This window comes from Lissotriton vulgaris, chromosome 6 (genome assembly GCF_964263255.1).
Source record: "Lissotriton vulgaris chromosome 6, aLisVul1.2, whole genome shotgun sequence".
NCBI classification, from domain to species: domain Eukaryota; kingdom Metazoa; phylum Chordata; class Amphibia; order Caudata; family Salamandridae; genus Lissotriton; species Lissotriton vulgaris.
The window spans coordinates 1,802,281,566-1,802,300,302 of record NC_141694.1 but is presented as its reverse complement, the minus strand read 5'-3'; the positions used below and the strand labels follow the sequence as shown (position 1 = coordinate 1,802,300,302).

At 39.2% G+C, this 18,737-nt stretch overlaps 2 protein-coding genes across 2 annotated transcripts in view; both read left to right on the top strand.

Moving 5' to 3' along the window:
- LOC147709532 (fucolectin-like) overlaps nucleotides 1-18,737 on the top strand; it is a 1,051,872-nt gene that overhangs the window by 141,942 nt on the left and 891,193 nt on the right. The window lies entirely within an intron of this gene.
- On the top strand, nucleotides 4,361-7,046 carry LOC147709536 (uncharacterized). The gene is given in 2 exon segments (XM_086925203.1): nucleotides 4,361-5,206; nucleotides 5,208-7,046. Coding segments are annotated over 2 exon segments (2,685 nt in total).

Genomic DNA, 18,737 nt, shown 5'->3' with positions numbered 1-18,737 from the left:
AGCGCCTCAGCAACATCGGAAGAACCCAGAGAGTCCGCCTCCCCCGTACAGATCCAAGGCCACTGAAGTCATATGCGGCGTACCACAAGGATCATCACTCAGCCCCACCCTCTTCAACGTCTACATGAGCCCCCTCGCAGCCATCGTACGCCAACACAACCTCAACATCATCTCCTACGCCGACGACACCCAGCTGATCCTCTCCCTCATCAACGACCCAGGAACCACCAGAACCAACCTACACAAAGGGATGAAAGACGTAGTCGAGTGGATGAGGAACAGCCGCCTGAAACTGAACTCAGACAAGACGGAAGTCCTCATCCTTGGATCATCACCCTCCGCCTGGGACGACTCCTGGTGGCCCCCTACCCTGGGCAGCGCACCCAAACCAACGGACCATGCACGCAACCTGGGCTTCATCCTGGACTCCTCCCTCTCGATGACCAGACAAGTCAACGCCATCTCATCATCATGCTTCAACATCCTACGCATGCTCCGAAAGATCTTCCGATGGCTCGCCACCGAAACCAGGAAGACGGTCACACAGGCACTCGTCACCAGCCAACTGGACTACGGAAACACCCTCTATACCGGAACCACAGCCAAACTCCAGAAAAGACTCTAACACATCCAGAACGCCTCCGCACGACTCATCTTGGACATCCCCCGATACAGCCACATCTCTGGACACCTGAGAGACCTTCACTGGCTCCCCGTCAGCAAGAGAATCATGTTCCAACTCCTCACCCACGCACACAAGGCCCTCCACGACCTGGGCCCCAGGTACCTCAACAACCACCTGACCTTCTACACTCCCACCCGCCAGCTACGATCGAACAGCCACGCCCTCGCCGCCGTGCCACGCATCCGAAGATCCACCATGGGAGGAAGATCCTTCTCCTACCTGGCAGCCAAGACTTGGAACTCCCTCCCCATCCACCTCCGCCTGACCCAAGACCACCTCTGCTTCAGGAAGCAACTCAAGACATGGCTGTTCGAGCAGTAGTGGACCCCCCTCCCCCAAGCGCCTTGAGACCCTCTGGGTGAGTAGCGCGCTATACAAATATCCTGATTGATTGATTGATTGATTGCCTGCATGCTCGGGATGTGTAGCGCGCGAAGTTACCCATGAGGTTTGTCCCGCCCGCTTGCGTCCCCTTATTTCCGGTCACTACTAACGTGCTCGCGAGTTATTCTGTGCCAGATTCCAGTTTCTGCGTGTTCGGCAACTCGATCTTCCCGACAAGCATCCTCGCGCACGCGAAAATGCTATTGAGCTCGCGAGAACTACGCTACGCAGCAGTTCGCGGAGTATTCAACAACTTCGCGTTCTCCGCGGAGCGCGGAGTTGCCGAAACTCCGCAAACTCCGCGAACGGAGCGTAGTTCTTCGCCCAGGGCTAGTCTTTTTCCCTTTTACTCCAACATCCCAAACAGACCCATCCAGTACTTACTAAAACTGCGAGCTTTAGTCTACTCTTTGCTAAAACAGGAAGGCAATGACGTAGGTTCTATATAACTTTTGGTGTCACAGTAATTGGTCATGCTGAAGGATTTTGGAGTGGTGGGCAGGAAATGTATCAGAATATGTGGCTGTCTCCTTCCTGGACTTGTATCTTTGAAAGGAGGGAGTGGGCCTCACGTCGCAGCTTGCCAAACAAGTCGTATTAGAATTATTTTAACTGCAATGTCTGTATATATGTGTATCATTGTGTGGTGCTAGTCCTGCGAGATTCATTAAATATACTGTTGTAGTGATGGAGCGAGTTTTAGAAATGCATTAATTTCAGCTCGCGAAGTTATACTTCCATAACCTGTTAATACTAATAATGTGTGTTATGTCTTTATTAATTCAACCTAGATTAAATATCGCGTACACAAACATAAGGGTTTATAATTATGTGCATTATGTTGCAGCAAGTGCGTTTATAATAAATAATTAACATTGTTTTGTTTGTCTTTTTGTTTTTGTCAACATTAATGCGGCTGATTAATTAATGGCATGTGCTTAGTTTATGTGTGCCATTGTCTATGTATGTTGTTGTTGTCTGCGTCGTGTCTATTTAACTTTTCTTATATTTTTCAGTAACATGGAGAATCCAGCTGGTCTTATGAAGAATGGTAGATATAAATGTTGCTTTATTTGTTTGCTTCTGCTAGGTAATTTAGTCTAATGGGTAAATCATTAGCAATGGTGGGTGGCAACAGAACAAACTGTATTTATTTCATTAATTATTCTTTTGTGTTTGTTTATATATTAGTTTTCGTAAAAGTGGTTTTGGGCCTAGTGCATTCGTGTTTGGCAAAATTCTGCTCGGAGAAAGTAAAGAGTCCGTCATGGAAAAGTTTCCTTCATGCCGAGTTTATTTGACAATGAATAAAATGAAACGTGATGAGCTGACTGTTCTTTTGGTCAGCGGGGCCAAGGCCAGGAACCGGCAGAAGAGTATGACAAAATCCGAGGAAGTTCAATAAATGTTGCGATCTGGAGGAAGCCTCGCAGTTCGAAAGCTAAAACAATGGACTCTAAGAAAGTGACGGAACTAATGTTCTAAAGTATGAAACGACACGATGGCCTGTCATTTGATGGCCAGTCAGAATCCAACTTGAGCAGAAAAATATAAGTTTCATAGATTAGTTTAGCGTAGAAAAGGTATAAAAACTCTTCCCCGGAGAAGAGAGTGCGCTGCTTCTTGCTGACCTTTGATGGGTGTGACGTGCTGACGAACTCTTCTTGGAGCATGTAAGACCCAAAGACTTTTGATACGTTATTTCTTCATTTCTTCAATATAGCTAAGCGTAGTTAGGGACTTAGGTTTAATCATGCCAAACTGCTATTTTCCTTTTGAATAAAAATGTTTATATTTCTTACTTTTGAAATCATTAATATCATTTGCAAAACTATAATAAAATTGCTTTAATAAAGATTTCTAATGAATTTCCTAAATAAAGCTAATAAAACATTTACTTTGAAAAACAAGCTGGCCTTGTTATTTCATGAGTTTAGGTTACCATTAGCAGATCTTCTCGCCACAGTGGCTTAATTAATTTTTGGGGTTTGTAAAATAATGAATTCATTTTACTGCCGTTGTATATAAATGTATATATTCGTGAATAGGTTAATTAAGTCACATGATTCAGTTGGTCAAAATATGTCATGTTAGTTTATGGGCCTTGTGAATGATTTTTGTATATAGTTGAATATTGTGGAATTGGGTAGCGTAGTTTATGGCATATTTCCTATAGGCCGCTGGATCAATTTCCTGGTAGCAGACTGATGGTTTTCTATGGTAACCAACATGCTACATGGTAGTTACATAGGATCGTTGATTAACATATGTTAAGTTTGTTCACTTGTGTTACGTGTAGTCGAAAAGTTTTTTCCTGCAGTGTGAAAAATCCTAGTTGTACCGGTACAGAGTGGTGTGATATGAGTGAAATCACACAGTGCATTTGATCTGTTTCAGAATTGTGGTATTAAGATATATCACAAGTATTGTGGCCGTACAATACGCGTTAGGGATATAGGTGTGTTAGAGAGAATGTATGTATAGTGAGGATTGTCTATGAAATTGCAGCTTTGAGTATAGGGACAAAGAGCCCGCTTTAAAACTCACTGCGAATAAAGTATTAGAACATATTTGAGCTTGAGTGAAGGGTAAGGTAAAATTGTGTATTTTGCTGGCGATTCAGGATATCTGTGGCTGGGTAAAGTCCTGCCAAGATTTCATGTGTTTGCTTAGAATACTTTCCGTTTGAAAGTGAGAAAATGATTGTGTAATTTCGTTCGAGTCAAACTTTGAATTGCTACTTTATGTGCATTCAGAGGGAAACGCGTTCATTTTTGCCTGTTTGAAGGATAGAGTAAAGTTTGCTTTATTGGCGAATGTATATTCTGTGAGAGTAGCGTTGTCTATTCCACGAAAAAGAATTCTTGAATGACTGAAAAACTCTGTTACTTTATTTAGAGAAACAGACAAATGGTTTGTTCTTTTTGTCGTTAGTAATTGAGTTTCATTAAAAAGGCGTTCTTCAAATGGCGCTGTGAAAATTTTTTGTGAAGGAGGGGTGAGCGCTGAGAGTGAGACGCGAGAAACCGCAGCGGATGTGTACGTCACACAGTCCGCGCAGTGATTGGATAATATACGTCACAGGCTGTGCTCTGATTGGCTCTCGTGACTTAGACAAATAGTACTCTGATTGGCTCTTTGGGAAAGTACTATTTCTATTGGTTGAGCAAGGTGGTGACGTAGCTCAGACCTGATTGGCTTGCTGGTGTGTTTCTGCACGGATTGGCTAGAGTTGTGAAACAAATCAGGAAATTATACGATCATTTCCAACTAAGTGGATTTGATTTAAAAATGACTTATTTTTACAGGAAAAATGAGAAAAATCTTACATTATTTCAAAGGTTTAAAAATTTTATTTCACCCGATAAGAAAATCGAAACGCGAGGTGGTAAATTACTTCATAAATACAAGACACCTGCATCGTATATGGAAGGTGAATATGGTTATCATACTTGCCTATGGTTTGATGTTTGGAAGCATTACACTAAAGATGATGGTGTTTTGGCTTGGCCAGATGATGGTTCATTTAATATGAGAATTTTAAGAAATTTGAGGGAAAAAATGTTGGCTCTTGTACCAAAGCCTAGACCAACTCAATTTGAAGCTTTAGTTGAATGGGAGGATGAGATGTTTCAACTTCAGAGGGAAGTAAATGGGATGAAAAGACCTCCTAAAACACCGATTTATAGACGAGAAACGCATGAAGATAGAATGCTTGTGTGGAGACAAGCAAGCATGAGCGATGGTCTTTACGTGATAAGAGAAATGGTTTCAGGGAATCCAGGTGAAGAGAATACTCAAAAGAAAAATAATGTAGTTGAAGAAAGTGAATCGGAAGATGCAGTTTTAGAAGAAATTTATACCACAAATAAAAAGCAGACTACATTGAAACCAGCTTGTTCATGGTCTACTCCGATTGTTTCTCCAGGAACCACACAAAGTGCACCTCCATTAAATGAATCGCCAAAATTGTACCCAAATAATTCAGAATCTTTTGAAACTCCTGAAAGGCAGGGAAAAAGAACTAATTCTAGTATTTTCAATGAAGGCAGAAATTTTCCTGAGGTTTTTAGAAATCCAATGGGAACTATCAGAAATGAGGAAAGTGTAAATACTTCAGATTATTTACGATCAAACAGAAAAATTAATTCATCAGTTAACAAAAGGCATGGAAGCAGTGACAGTTCCAGTAACAATTGGTCCTGTTCAGCCGGTTTTCGATCAAGGGGAAAATAAACAGACAGGTTTGACAATTCCATTAAATGCAGAAATTCAAAAAGTAGCTGAAAAATTTTATTCGGATTTAACTGAAATACATCGTGAAAAAACGAAAATGCCTGATTTGACTTTTAATGAAGGTTCTTTCAGTGGAACACCAATGGGTGCAGAGTCAGATGCTGAGACTTCAGAAAGAAGAGAGTCTAATTCAAAATTTGATGGTGCAAAATTAAAAGCAGATTTAGAGGAATTAATAATTGGCACAATTGGTCCTGATAGTTTAAAATACTATCGAGATGATGAACTTTTGTTCATCTGTAAAAGTATTCAGTGGAAAACTAAAAATAAATATGATCAATTGGAAGAATTAGCTGCAGAATTAGAAATCGATTTGAGCAGACAGAAAAATTTGGGAAAGCATTACAGACTAGACTTTACTGAGAAAGACATTGGGAACTTTAATACAATGGGAAGAATTATGCACATAAAGGAATTGATTGTGTACATCAAAAAGTTAGGTGACTTAAGTAAATGGAGAGTGAAATGGACCAAAAAGAAGGAAGAAGAAAGACTAGATAAAATGTCTAAACAGTTTCCAATGAGAGAAATTGCAGGTGGTGGATATGTTCATGTCCCATGGTCAAGACAAGATATTTCACTTTTCACAAATGATTTCCCGCGGCTGAGAGAGAAGCCTGTGGAATGGTACAGACAGGTAGACAGATTTATCAAAGTTTCAAAAGTTCTGTGGATTGATTTAGATGGATTCTTTGACATAGTTGTCCCATCAGATCTTTGGACAGAATGTAAAATTGCTGTGAGTTGGCCAAAAGTAGAGCCAGAGCGAATCAAGGAAACAGGTGCTCCAGCATCAGAGGTCATGGATTTGTATGATAATGTGATCTACTGGTTAAAAAAGAAAATTGCCCCGAAGGAAGTTGATTGGGTAAAAATAGACAGAACGAATCAGGAGCCAAAAGAGTCAGTTCATGCATTTTATGAAAGGTTATTACAGGTTTTCAAGCAGTACAGTGGCTATGAGAAATTGGATGAAAAAGATATGAGTCATTTTATTTACAGATTTGTTTATGGTCTTAAAGCAGAAATTGGAGAAATGATCAGGAATAATATTGTCGGATGGCAATCACTTTCAGTTGATGATATTTTGAGAAAAGCAAAATACTGCAGTGATGAATTAGAAGTAAGACAAAAGAAATTAAAGGAGAAAGCAATGTGGACACAGGGGAAGGTGGGTGAACATCAGATTGCAAGCCTTGAAAATAAAAATGTAAATTTTGGTCAGAATCAGAACCAGAGTCAAGGTCAGGGAAAATTTAAAAATAATTTTAATAAGCCAAAATTTAATGTTAATATTGAAGAGCTGAAGCAGAAATTACCTTGTTTTAATTGCGAAGAAATTGGACACTGGAAACACGAGTGTAAAAACCCGCCCAGAAATTTAAAAAATGCATCATTAAACCCACAGATGCAGAATGATGTAGATCTGCAGCAACAGCTACAGCGACAATTTAATGATTTGGGTCTTCGGCAACAGCTACAGCGACAGTTAATACATCAGCAGAATCAGATTCCACAGCCTCCTCTTCCAAATTGTGGGGGTAGTCAGAGATATAACGCAAATACAGGATTCAGCAGAAGCGATCAGGTAATTAGAGCTCAAAGATCTGATGTGCAAAATGCATCAGGACAATTTTTGATAACAGGGAACAAAGGAAGCGATTCTGATGACAGCTTCTGACGGTGCCCGAGAGAGGAGGAAGAGTGTGTAGTTGGAGCCACTCTTGAGGTTGACTAGTCTGGTCCATATGTAAATGGTAAAGTGAATGATAAAGAGATCACTTTTCTTGTGGACACTGGTGCCTCTCTCCGGGGAAACCATCCAAGTAGTTCGTGTAAGTAATCAGCAAATTAAAACAGATTTGACAGAGCCTGTGAAAGTTGAAATTGGCAATTTTAAAGACAAACACAGGTTTGTAGTTTGTAACAGTAGTCCTGTAAACCTATTGGGGAGAGATATATTGTGTAAAATGAATTGCAGAATATATTGCTCACCAGAGGGAATTGAATTACAAACAATGGAGGAAGATGGTCTGTACAGATTAACAATGTTAATGGTTGAAGCAGAAGAAACAAAATTATTTCCTGTATTTGATAAAGAAAATTTACCTGAAGAATTAAAAGATACAGTAAAGGCTGAAATTTGGGATTTACCAGGAAGTGAAATGGGTCTGATGAAACATGTGGATCCAGTTAAAATTACAGTGAAGCAGGGAATAGAATTTCCAAATACTCCCCAGTACAAAATGAAAGCTGAAACAATTGAGAGTGTTATTCCTGTGATTGAAAAATTCATTAAGCAAGGTGTTTTAAAAGAAATTGAGAGCAGTCCTTGTAACTCAACGATTATGGGGATTAAAAAGCCAAATGGAACATACAGAATTGTTCAGGATTTGAGAAAGATTAATCAAATAGTTGTTCCTTGTTGTCCAGTTGTTCCAAACCCAGCAGTCATTCTTTACCAGATTCCGCGTGATGCAGAATGGTATACTGTCATTGATCTTTGCAATGCGTTCTTTACTGTTCCATTTTATCCAGGGAGTCAGGAAATTTTTGCATTTAGGTTCCAAAATAAGACCCTCGCATGGTGTAGAATTCCTCAAGGGTATACAGAGAGTCCTTCTATCTTTAATGAGCTGTTAAAGAAATCATTGGAAGATTTAAATTTACCTGGCAGATCAACATTGGTTCAATACATTGACGATTTGTTGATAGCAGCAAAAACAAAGGACAACTGTGTTACTGACACGATTACTCTTCTGAATCATTTAGCAGATGAGGGACATAAGGTGTCTCCTGCAAAATTGCAGTTTTGTAAACAAGAAGTAAAATATCTTGGTCATAGAATTGCGAAGGGAATGAGACAAGTGACAATTGAGAGGATCAAAATGATTCAAGGAATGCAACCTCCAAAAACACATAGACAGGTCAGAATGTTTTTGGGAATGGTTGGATATTGTCGTCAATGGATTAGTGGATTTTCAGTAATTGCGAAACCACTGCAGAGATTGACGAAATCTGACATAAAAGATCCAATTGTTCCTACTGAAATTGAGTTGGAAGCTTTTGAAAAATTAAGTAGAATCTTGTGTGAAGCTCCAGCTTTGGGCATGCCAGATTACGAAAAGGATTTTGAGCTGTATTGCAGTGAAAGGGAAGGATGTGCATTGTCTGTGTTAATTCAGAAACATGGAAATTTGAGAAAACCTATTGCCTATTTTTCAGCAGTCCTTGATCTTGTTGCAAAAGCTTTACCAGGCTGTTTAAAAGCAGTTGCAGCAACTATTGTTAGCCTTGAGCAAAGTGAGGGAATCATAATGGGATTTCCTGTAAAGGTCTATGTTCCTCATTCAGTTGAAATTCTCCTTACAAGAAGCAAAATGCAGCATCTGACAAGCAATACACTCACAAAGTATGAAAAAATTATTCTGGGATCAGATAATGTTTCAATAGCGAGGTGTGTGAATCTTAACCCTTCCACCTTGTTACCTGAAACTGAATTTAAAGATGAAAATAATGTGGAACATGAGTGCTTGGATGTTATGGAATATTGCACCATGCCAAGGCAGGACATTAAAGATGTACCGTTGCCTGAATCAGATCATGTCTATTTTGTGGATGGTTCCTGTCTAAGATCAGAAGGAGGCATTTTAAGAGCAGCTTACTCAGTTTGCACAGTTGCAGATGTTGAAGAGGCATCATGTCTTGAAGGAATTCGTTCAGCACAAGTAGCTGAATTGATTGCTTTAATTTGTGCTTGTGAATTGGCAAAAGATTTGAGAATTACCATAATAACTGATAGCCAATATGGGTATGGTGTTGTGCATGATTATGGACAGCTCTGGTCTCAGAGAGGCTATATGACATCAGCAGGTTCACCAATCAGAAATGCAAATTTTATCAAAAGATTAATTGATGGCATACAGTTGCCAAAAGAAATTGCATTAGAAAAATGTGCTGCTCACAAGAAAGGTGCAGATTTTATCACCAAAGGAAATGCATTCGCGGATGAAATTGCAAAATATTGTGCAAGAAACAATTTTGCACTAAATCGGGAAAAAAATAAGGAATACGATTTGACTTCACTGATGCTAACATCAATAGTTGAGACATGGCAGGGAATAAAAGATTTACAAGATGAAGCTGATGATGAGGAAAAAGACACATGGTTGAAAACAGAATGTAGACAGCGAGATGAGGATGGAATTTGGACATACAAAGATGGCAGAATAGTTTTACCAAATTGCATGATTTCTGATATGGCCAGAATGTACCATGGTCAAGGTCATATTGGAAGAGATTCAATGATAAGGCTTTTTAAAGAAACTTGGTTCAATACCAAATTCAGAACAATTGCAGAATCATTATGTCAAAGGTGTTTGATCTGTCAACAAATGAATCCAAACAGGAAGACAGTTGTGGGAACGGGAATTATAGGACGGGAGGGTGGTCCTTTCACCAGGTTGCAAATGGATTTCATTGAGATGCCCAAACACAACAGGTTGCAATATGTGCTGGTAATTGTCTGTTTGTTTTCAAGATGGGTAGAGGCATTCCCCACATGTCACAATGATTCAATCACTGTAGCAAAGTTACTTTTGAGAGAGATAATACCAAGATACGGATTTCCTGCAACTATTGAAAGTGATAGAGGAGGACATTTTGATAACAGACTGTTGAAGCTAATTTGTGAAGCTTTACACATTGAGCAGAAGTTGCATTGTGCATACAGACCAGAGGCATCAGGAGTGGTGGAGTAAATAAATGGAACGATAAAAAACAGAATAGGGAAAATGTGTCTAGCCACAGGTATAAAGTGGATAGATGCTCTTCCACTTGTTCTGATGACCTTAAGAAGTACACCAGATAAAAAGACAGGTCTAAGTCCTCATGATATTGTGATGGGCAGAGTCATGAGACAAGCATTTATACCAGTGGGAAAACTGTTGAACATTAATGACAGTGCAATTTTGGATTACTGTAAAAAGCTGTCTGATGTCGTGACTTCTGTGTCTAATCAGGTGGGCACAGAAGTACAGTCAAAAGACAAAGTGGAATCGCATGATTTGAGACCTGGAGATTGGGTGAGGACAAAAGTTCACCGAAGAAGAAATTGTCTGGTGCCAAGGTAGCAGAAACCGAGACAGGTGATACTTGTGACAACAAATGCAGTAAAGTGTAGAGGCATAAAAAGGTGGATTCATCCCAGTCACACGATTACTATACCTACACTTGAAAACTCTGATGAAGAGAGTGAAACAACGGCTGATTCAGATTCTGAAGAAGAAGCTGAAGAAAATCCAGATACTGAAGATCGACAGGAAGGTCGACATCTGGAAAGTTCATCTGTGAACGAAGATTTGAATGAAAAGGATTTAGAAATAATTGTTGTAGACTCAGAAAATGATGAAGATCTGCTAGAAAAAGAAACAGCAGAAGAATCTGAAAAAGAAACTGAAGAAGTAGAAGAGTCTGATCAAGTTCAGAAACAAGACCACGAAAGTATCGAAAAGCAGAAAAGAAGCTCTGAATGTGAGAACAAGAAATCTGAAACTGGGAAGTTGAAGGTAATTGAAGAAGAAGAAGAATTGCCGAGTACCAGTTGTGAGAATATTGTTCCTAATGGAGTGAAGCTGCCGAATAGAGAAATACCTGAGTCAAGAATTGAGATTTCTGACAGTGATTCTGGAGATAGTGATGAAAATTTTCAAAAAGGAACATTAAGAAAAAGAGCTTGGAGAACAGAATCGAATGTGACTGAGCCAAAAAAGAAATTATCAAGAAAAGGTGATAATTGGCCAAGTGAAAACAGTGGTCCGAGGTTCAGGTTGATAAACAGATCTAAAGAACAGGTGAATGAGATAATGAGTCAGGGGGATCCTGAAAAGAAAGCAGAGAAAGGAAAGAAAATAGAAGTAATCACAAGAAAAACAAAGAGAGTTTTAAAGCCAAACCATAAATATAAGTCTCCTGAATGGGCTTATATAATAATCCCGCCTGTGATTGAAATAAATAGTAGCAGTCAGGAAGAAGTTGAAGACAATAGTGACAATGATTGAAGTACTAATTTATTAGAATTTAGGTTTCTGTTTTTTGCATAAGGCTGAAGAAAATGTGTTAGGTGACACAAGGTCGAAGAAATAGTGTTTAGTTGCAAAATAACTTGTGACGCAAAGTCGAAGAAAAGTTGTTAGATTATTTGAAAAAAAAAAAGATTTTAATTATTTAGACATATTTTAAAATTTAAAAATTTTTGTTTTCTCTTTTGTGATAAATAAAGATGCCTTCTGTTGTGAAGCAAGGTACTTCGAAATGTTCTATTTTCAAAAATTGTTGTAAGATGGCTCTGATATGTATGCTCATATTAATTCTGCTCTGGTTAGTTTTAGCTGTCATTTTTCCTCTCGGATCGATAGGGAGATGTACAAAGTTAACATGACAAGCAAAGCTTCAGTTAGTCAAGACAAACATAGTGCAACAGGCAAAGCTAACAAAGTTATTGATCACAGACCAGAAGCTCATCAAGATAGGTCTGTTGGTGATTTTTCTAGCAATACATTTTCTAGACTTTTGGGGGAGTATGTTAAGGTTATCGGTGTCAAAGATTGCTACATTTGTGTAAAGTTACCTGCTTCTGTTTCTGAGGGAGTGACATATAATATGCTTCCTCTTACTTATGGCATGACTTGCAGTGTGATAGCTAGCTTATTTTATCAGACTGGTCGCTTGGAGTATTATTACTCTAACTACGATGACATTTTTGCTAACTTGAAAGTTGAGAAAGCTTTAAATAAACATAAACAATCTAAACAAATGAGGGAATTCTTTTTAGTTACTAATGAACTCACATATGAGTATGCTTATAGAAATAATTTGCCCTGCAAATTGAGAGCTGAAGAGAAGACCTTCCTGAATCTTGTTGAGGAAAGAAGAGCAATCTATAAAAGAAATGAGGTGGTCAAGCAGACCAAATCGAAGTTCTGGCAAAAGGAGGATAAAAAACTCAATGGCAAATCTTTTGATAATGTTGCAATTCACATAGATAAGCCACATAGATAGCATTAGAAGAGATAATACACTTTTTGATAATTATTTTGTGGGAGCAAGCAATTGTGAGGACAGTTACCAAATCATGGGGGGTTGGGGATTCAAGGGTGGTAAAGACCCAGGGGCATATTACCAACAACTAGCGATAATTTTTGTCTCTAACTTGTTTAGAGACAAAAATTATCGCCGCACATCGGCGATTTTTATCGCAGATAAACCTTGCTATTAACAAGGTTTATCGCAAATGCGATAAAAAACGGCCGAAATGCATGAATATCGCTGAAAAGTCAGCGATATTCATGCATTATTGAGCAAATGCTCTTAGCCATGTTATCCACCTCCCATTGGATAACATGGCTAAGAACTGCTCAGGGCAGGTGTTAGCTTTTGGAGATATTCCCGCTTAGCGCGAATATCTCCAAAAGTTGGTAATAGGAGATAGCGATGTTAGCGACTGTTTTCAGTCTCTAACATCTTGGCACGCCCACTTTGCATCTCATTAGTGATAAATATCACTGACATGCAAAGTGGGGCCCAAGATGGTCGCTATCTCCTACTAGCTGTCGCTAACTGGTGTTAGCGACAGCTTGGTAATAGGGAGATAATTTTATCTCCGCTTTCTTGGCTTTTAAAGCCAAAAAAGCGGAGATAAACCCCCTTGATAATATGCCCCCCAATCTTTCCTGGGATTTATTTTATCTGTGGAGACAAAGCCTATTATAATTTACCGGACCATTGGTACGGGACATGTTTTGTTGGTCTTGTGTTTCCAAAAATATTTCATGTTATAAGAAATGCAGACGGCTCATTTGTAATCAGTAATCATGTAAATAGATATAAAAGAGAACGTTTTTCAGAGATTTTGGGGGACATTTTTGAAGCTGTGATTCCTATAGTAGGCATTACCCTAAATTCAGGGAGAATTAGAAAATTGTCCACAATAGTTGACAGGTTGTCAACTGACACAGCTGGTGGTTTCCAATTAGTGGATACTGAAGTCATTGCGGTTAGATCAATGGTAATGCAGAACCGTCTTGCCCTGGACATACTCCTAGCAAAAGAGGGAGGAGTTTGTGGCATTTTTACATGTTCAGCACTGCTGTACGTATATCCCTGATGAGAGTAAGAATATTGAAATGTACATTAAAAACATCACAGAGATGCATTCAGAAATAGTTCCTTTAGAAGAGGATGATTTTTCAGAATGAATTTCCAAAGGTTTTCAGGCAATCAAAACCTGGTTTCAAGAGATTGGTGGTTCAGTTCTTGGCAAGATTCTAACACCTTTGTTTGTAATAATTTTTATGATAGTTTTGACGAAGGTCAGTTGTATGTTATATAAGAGAAAAAAGTACATGAAAGAAAAAAGGAGAATTTACAAAATCAGAAAGGAGCAGGAGAAAGAGATAGAGCTGGAAGAGTTTCGTAGAGCTCAGTATGATAATTGCAGAGATACAGCTGAAACAACTTTTTAGAAATACTAACACAGTGAAATCAAATCATATTCTGAATACAATTTTGCTAAATTTTGGGTGTGGTGTGGTGATTTGGAAATCACCAGATGAGGGAGTTGATGGAGCGAGTTTTAGAAATGCATTCATTTCAGCTCGCGAAGTTATACTTCCATAACCTATTAATACTAATAATGTGTGTTATGTGTTTATTAATTCAACCTAGATTAAATATCGCGTACACGAACATAAGGGTTTTATGTGCATTATGTTGCAGCAAGTGCGTTTATAATAAATAATAAACATTGTTTTGTTTGTCTTTTTGTTTTTGTCAACATTAATGCCGCTGATTAATTACTGGCATGTGCTTAGTTTATGTGTGCCATTGTCTATGTATGTTGTTGTTGTCTGCGTCGTGTCTATTTAACTTTTCTTATATTTTTCAGTAACATGGAGAATCCAGCTGGTCTTATGAAGAATGGTAGATATAAATGCTGCTTTATTTGTTTGCTTCTGCTAGGTAATTTAGTCTAATGGGTAAATCATTAGCAATGGTGGGTGGCAACAGAACAAACTGTATTTCTTTCATTAATTATTCTATTGTGTTTGTTTATATATTAGTTTTTGTAAAAGTGGTTTTGGGCCTAGTGCATTCGTGTTTGGCAAAATTTTGCTCGGAGAAAGTAAAGAGTCTGTCATGGAAAAGTTTCCATCATGCCGAGTTTATTTGACAATGAATAAAATGAAACGTGATGAGCTGACTGTTCTTTTGGTCAGCGGGCCAAGGCCAGGAACCGGCAGAAGAGTATGACAAAATCCAAGGAAGTTCAATAAATGTTGCGATCTGGAGGAAGCCTCGCAGTTCGAAAGCTAAAACAATGGACTCTAAGAAAGTGACAGAACTAATGAGAAAGACGCACAATAGAAGCAGTCCCAATCCTTTGTTCCCCACCTTATCGCAAGTCGCTAATGACCTTCCATTGGGGAGGAAAAACATCTTATGCAACATTAGGTCCCTTTCGAAACATACCGCGGAGGTTTGGGAACTAATCTCCTCCAAACAACCTGAGGTATGTTATCTTACGGAAACGTGGCTCAAACCACACTGTACCCCAGCCATAACTTTTAGCAATCCCCTGTAACTATAAAGTAGTTAGACTAGACCGTCCTTTGAAAACTGGCGGTGGGATTGCTATTGTATACAAAGAAAAGCTGGTAATCTCGATCCTAGATGAACTCAGTTCCCCCGACATTGAAATTTTAGTTTTCAAAATACATTCATCCCCTAAAGAAAACTATAAAGGTGCTCTAGTTTATCGTCCTCCTGGTCCCTACAATAATTTTACTAATATCCTGGTCGAATTACTAGCCCCACATATCAATAATGATAGTGAGTTCATATTACTTGGAGATTTTAATGTACACAGTGAGAGATCAGATTGTAAGGAGGCACAATCTTTATTAACAGACTTATCATCCTTAGGACTAATATTAAGGAACTGTGGACCTACACATCAGGCAGGTCATACCTTAGACCTGATACTCTCTAATGTCCCGCTTGTCTCCTGCCCGCCTGCAACTCAGGTGAGCTGGACTGACCATTTTATTGTGGAATTCACTACCCCCTTTCAAGTACCCACTTCTTCATGCCCCAGCTCACTACCTTGCATCCTTAGACAGTGGCATAAAGTCACCAACTCTACTTTTAGAGAACATTTTAATCCCCCTATCCTCCTACCTTTGGATATATTGACACGGCTCTTAAAAAATTCGTAGGAGAAACTACGAAAGTCATAGATAAAATTGCCCCATTAAAACATTTTAAATCTAGGCCAGCCAAAAAACAAGAAATCTGGTTCTCTGACCATCTGAGAACACTCAAATCAGGTGCTAGGAAATTAGAAAAAAGATGGAGAACCTCCCATCTTCTAGAGGATAAGAACAAGTACTGGGACGGATTATCCTTCTACCATAAAGCAATTCGCACTGCACGAAAAGCCCATATCACATCGCAAATACAAGAGGCAGGGAACTCTCCCAGGGTTCTTTTTCAAATTTTACAAACATTCGCTAAACCCACTGCCTGCGAAGCCCCTGATATGTCCTCCCAACAATTGTGTGATGAAATGTCTTGCTTTTTCACTAATAAAATTAATAAAATCTATGACAAAATAGTGTGCACAAACAAGGCTACACCTTTAGTCCTTGAACCCCCCTCGAATCTCACAGGAGTTATACTGGATATATACTCCTTAGACATCCTTCCCCCTATCTCACTACAAGAAACATCAATTTTAATTAAGCAGATTAAAAGTGGGAGTCCAGAGGACATCATCCGTGCCAGGTTAATGCCTGCATTGGATGAACTACTATGCCCAATGATTACTGAACTGGTAAACCCCTCACTTATTTCAGGCACTGTCCCTAAGGAATGGAAGCGTGCTCTTGTTAGACCTATAAGGAAAAACACCGCCACACCTTGGTCTGATCTAACCAACTTAAGACCTATTTCCCTATTACCATTCTTGGGGAAACTTATAGAAAAGTTTGTGAATCGCCACCTATCCGGACATATTGAACTTGCCAATGCGCTGGATGAATCCCAGTCAGGATTCCGCCCCAAATACAGTACAGAATCCACCCTTCTGTCTGTTACTGATGACCTCCATGTATACCAGGACAAGGGCTTTTCAGTCATCTTGGTTCTATTAGATCTGTCGGCAGCGTTCGACACCGTGTCTTATACCATCTTGACTCAACGGTTGTCGAACGCTGGCATTAAGAACAAAGCCCTTGACTGGTTGAAGAGTTTCCTAGCGGATCGCACCCAGAGAGTCACCATGGGTACGTATTGCTCAGCGGAAATAGAGATTTCTAAGGGGGTGCCACAGGGCTCATGTTTGAGCCCCACTCTTTTTAATATCTATGTGGCACCCCTGGCAGGAGTACTGCGTAGGTACGGCTTCATCCCCGTATCATACGCAGATGATACACAGCTCCTCTTTCCCTTTAAAACTCTTTCCGCTGAGGTTAGGAACTCCTTTTCTTCAGGCATGAAGGAAGTGGCAAAATGGATGTCTACCAACTATCTCCAATGTAATGTCAGCAAAACGGAGGTCATGTTGTTTGGGGAGGCCAAAATACTATGGACTCCAGAATGGTGGCCAGCAGAATTAGGAGCAGTCCCTGAACCTAAACAGGTCGTGAAGAATCTGGGAATTCGGCTTGATCACGACTTGTCATTAAAACAAAATACAAGTTACATCTCTGGGATATGCTTCCATACCATCAGTCTGCTACGCAAAGTTTTCACACTTCTACCCGACTCTGTTAGGAAAACACTTGTCCAAGCATTGATCCTTAGTCGGATCGAATATTGTAATGGCTTGCTGCTTTCGGCAAACGAAGGAGTGTTGGCTAAGTTACAAGTCATTCAGAACACGGCAGTCCGCCTTCTGCAGAATGCTCCCCCGAGAACTGCCTCCAAACCCCTCCTTGAACAACTGCACTGGCTCCCAATTTGACAAAGAGCCAAATTTAAAATATGTTGCCTGATCCATAAGTGCTTGAATGGACAGGGGCCGGTTTATCTTGAGCGGAAATTTGTTCCTTATGTTCCAGCACGATCCCTCAGATCAAGTAGCAATCTCCTCCTTGTGGTCCCTCGCGTTAAAAAGTCTAGTCACGGAGGAAGAGCCCTGTCCTCCACTGGCCCCATCTTGTGGAACAAACTCCCTCTGTCCCTAAGACAATGCAAAGAACATCTTACCTTCCGAAAACTCCTAAAAACTATCCTGTTTAAAAACGAAATCTAATTCCATCTCTATACCACACCCGCTGTTTTACCGGTTCTAAAAGCGCAGAGATACTCCAGCTGGAGTGGATTCAAGAGCTATATAAACCAACAAATAAATAAATAAATAAATGTTCAAAAGTATGAAACGACACGGTGGCCTGTCATTTGATGGCCAATCAGAATCCGACTTGAGCAGAAAAATATAAGTTTCATAGATTAGTTTAGCGTAGAAAAGGTATAAAAACTCTTCCCCGGAGAAGAGAGTGCGCTGCTTCTTGCTGACCTTTGATGGGTGTGACGTGCTGACGAACTCTTCTTGGAGCATGTAAGACTCAAAGACTTTTGATACTTTATTTCTTCATTTCTTCAATATAGCTAAGCGTAGTTAGGGACTTAGGTTTAATCATGCCAAACTGCTATTTTCCTTTTGAATAAAAATGTTTATATTTCTTACTTTTGAAATCATTAATATCATTTGCAAAACTATAATAAAATTGCTTTAATAAAGATTTCTAATGAATTTCCTAAATAAAGCTAATAAAACATTTACTTTGAAAAACAAGCTGGCCTTGTTATTTCATGAGTTTAGGTTACCATTAGCAGATCTTCTCGCCACAGTGGCTTAATTAATTTTTGGGGTTTGTAAAATAATGAATTCATTTTACCGCGGTTGTATATAAATGTATATATTTGTGAATAGGTTAATTAAGTCACATGATTCAGTTGGTCAAAATATGTCATGTTAGTTTATGGGCCTTTTGAATGATTTTTGTATATAGGTGAATATTGTGGAATTGGGTAGCGTAGTTTATGGCATATTTACTATAGGCCGCTGGATCAGAAGGAGACACATTACTCAAAGAGTTTCTACGTTCCCGCACTTGAACTTCATTAGGATGGGATATAGTCTGCTCTTCAAATTCACAGAATTTGGACATGATTGCAGAAGAGCATAGTTTCAATTGAATCACTTACGACTGCTCCTACCACTATACGCATGTTGTATAGAAATTAGAATTATGCTTCAAATGTTTCCTGAAGGCTCTTTTTGCATACATTGATGGTTGCAACTTTGGAC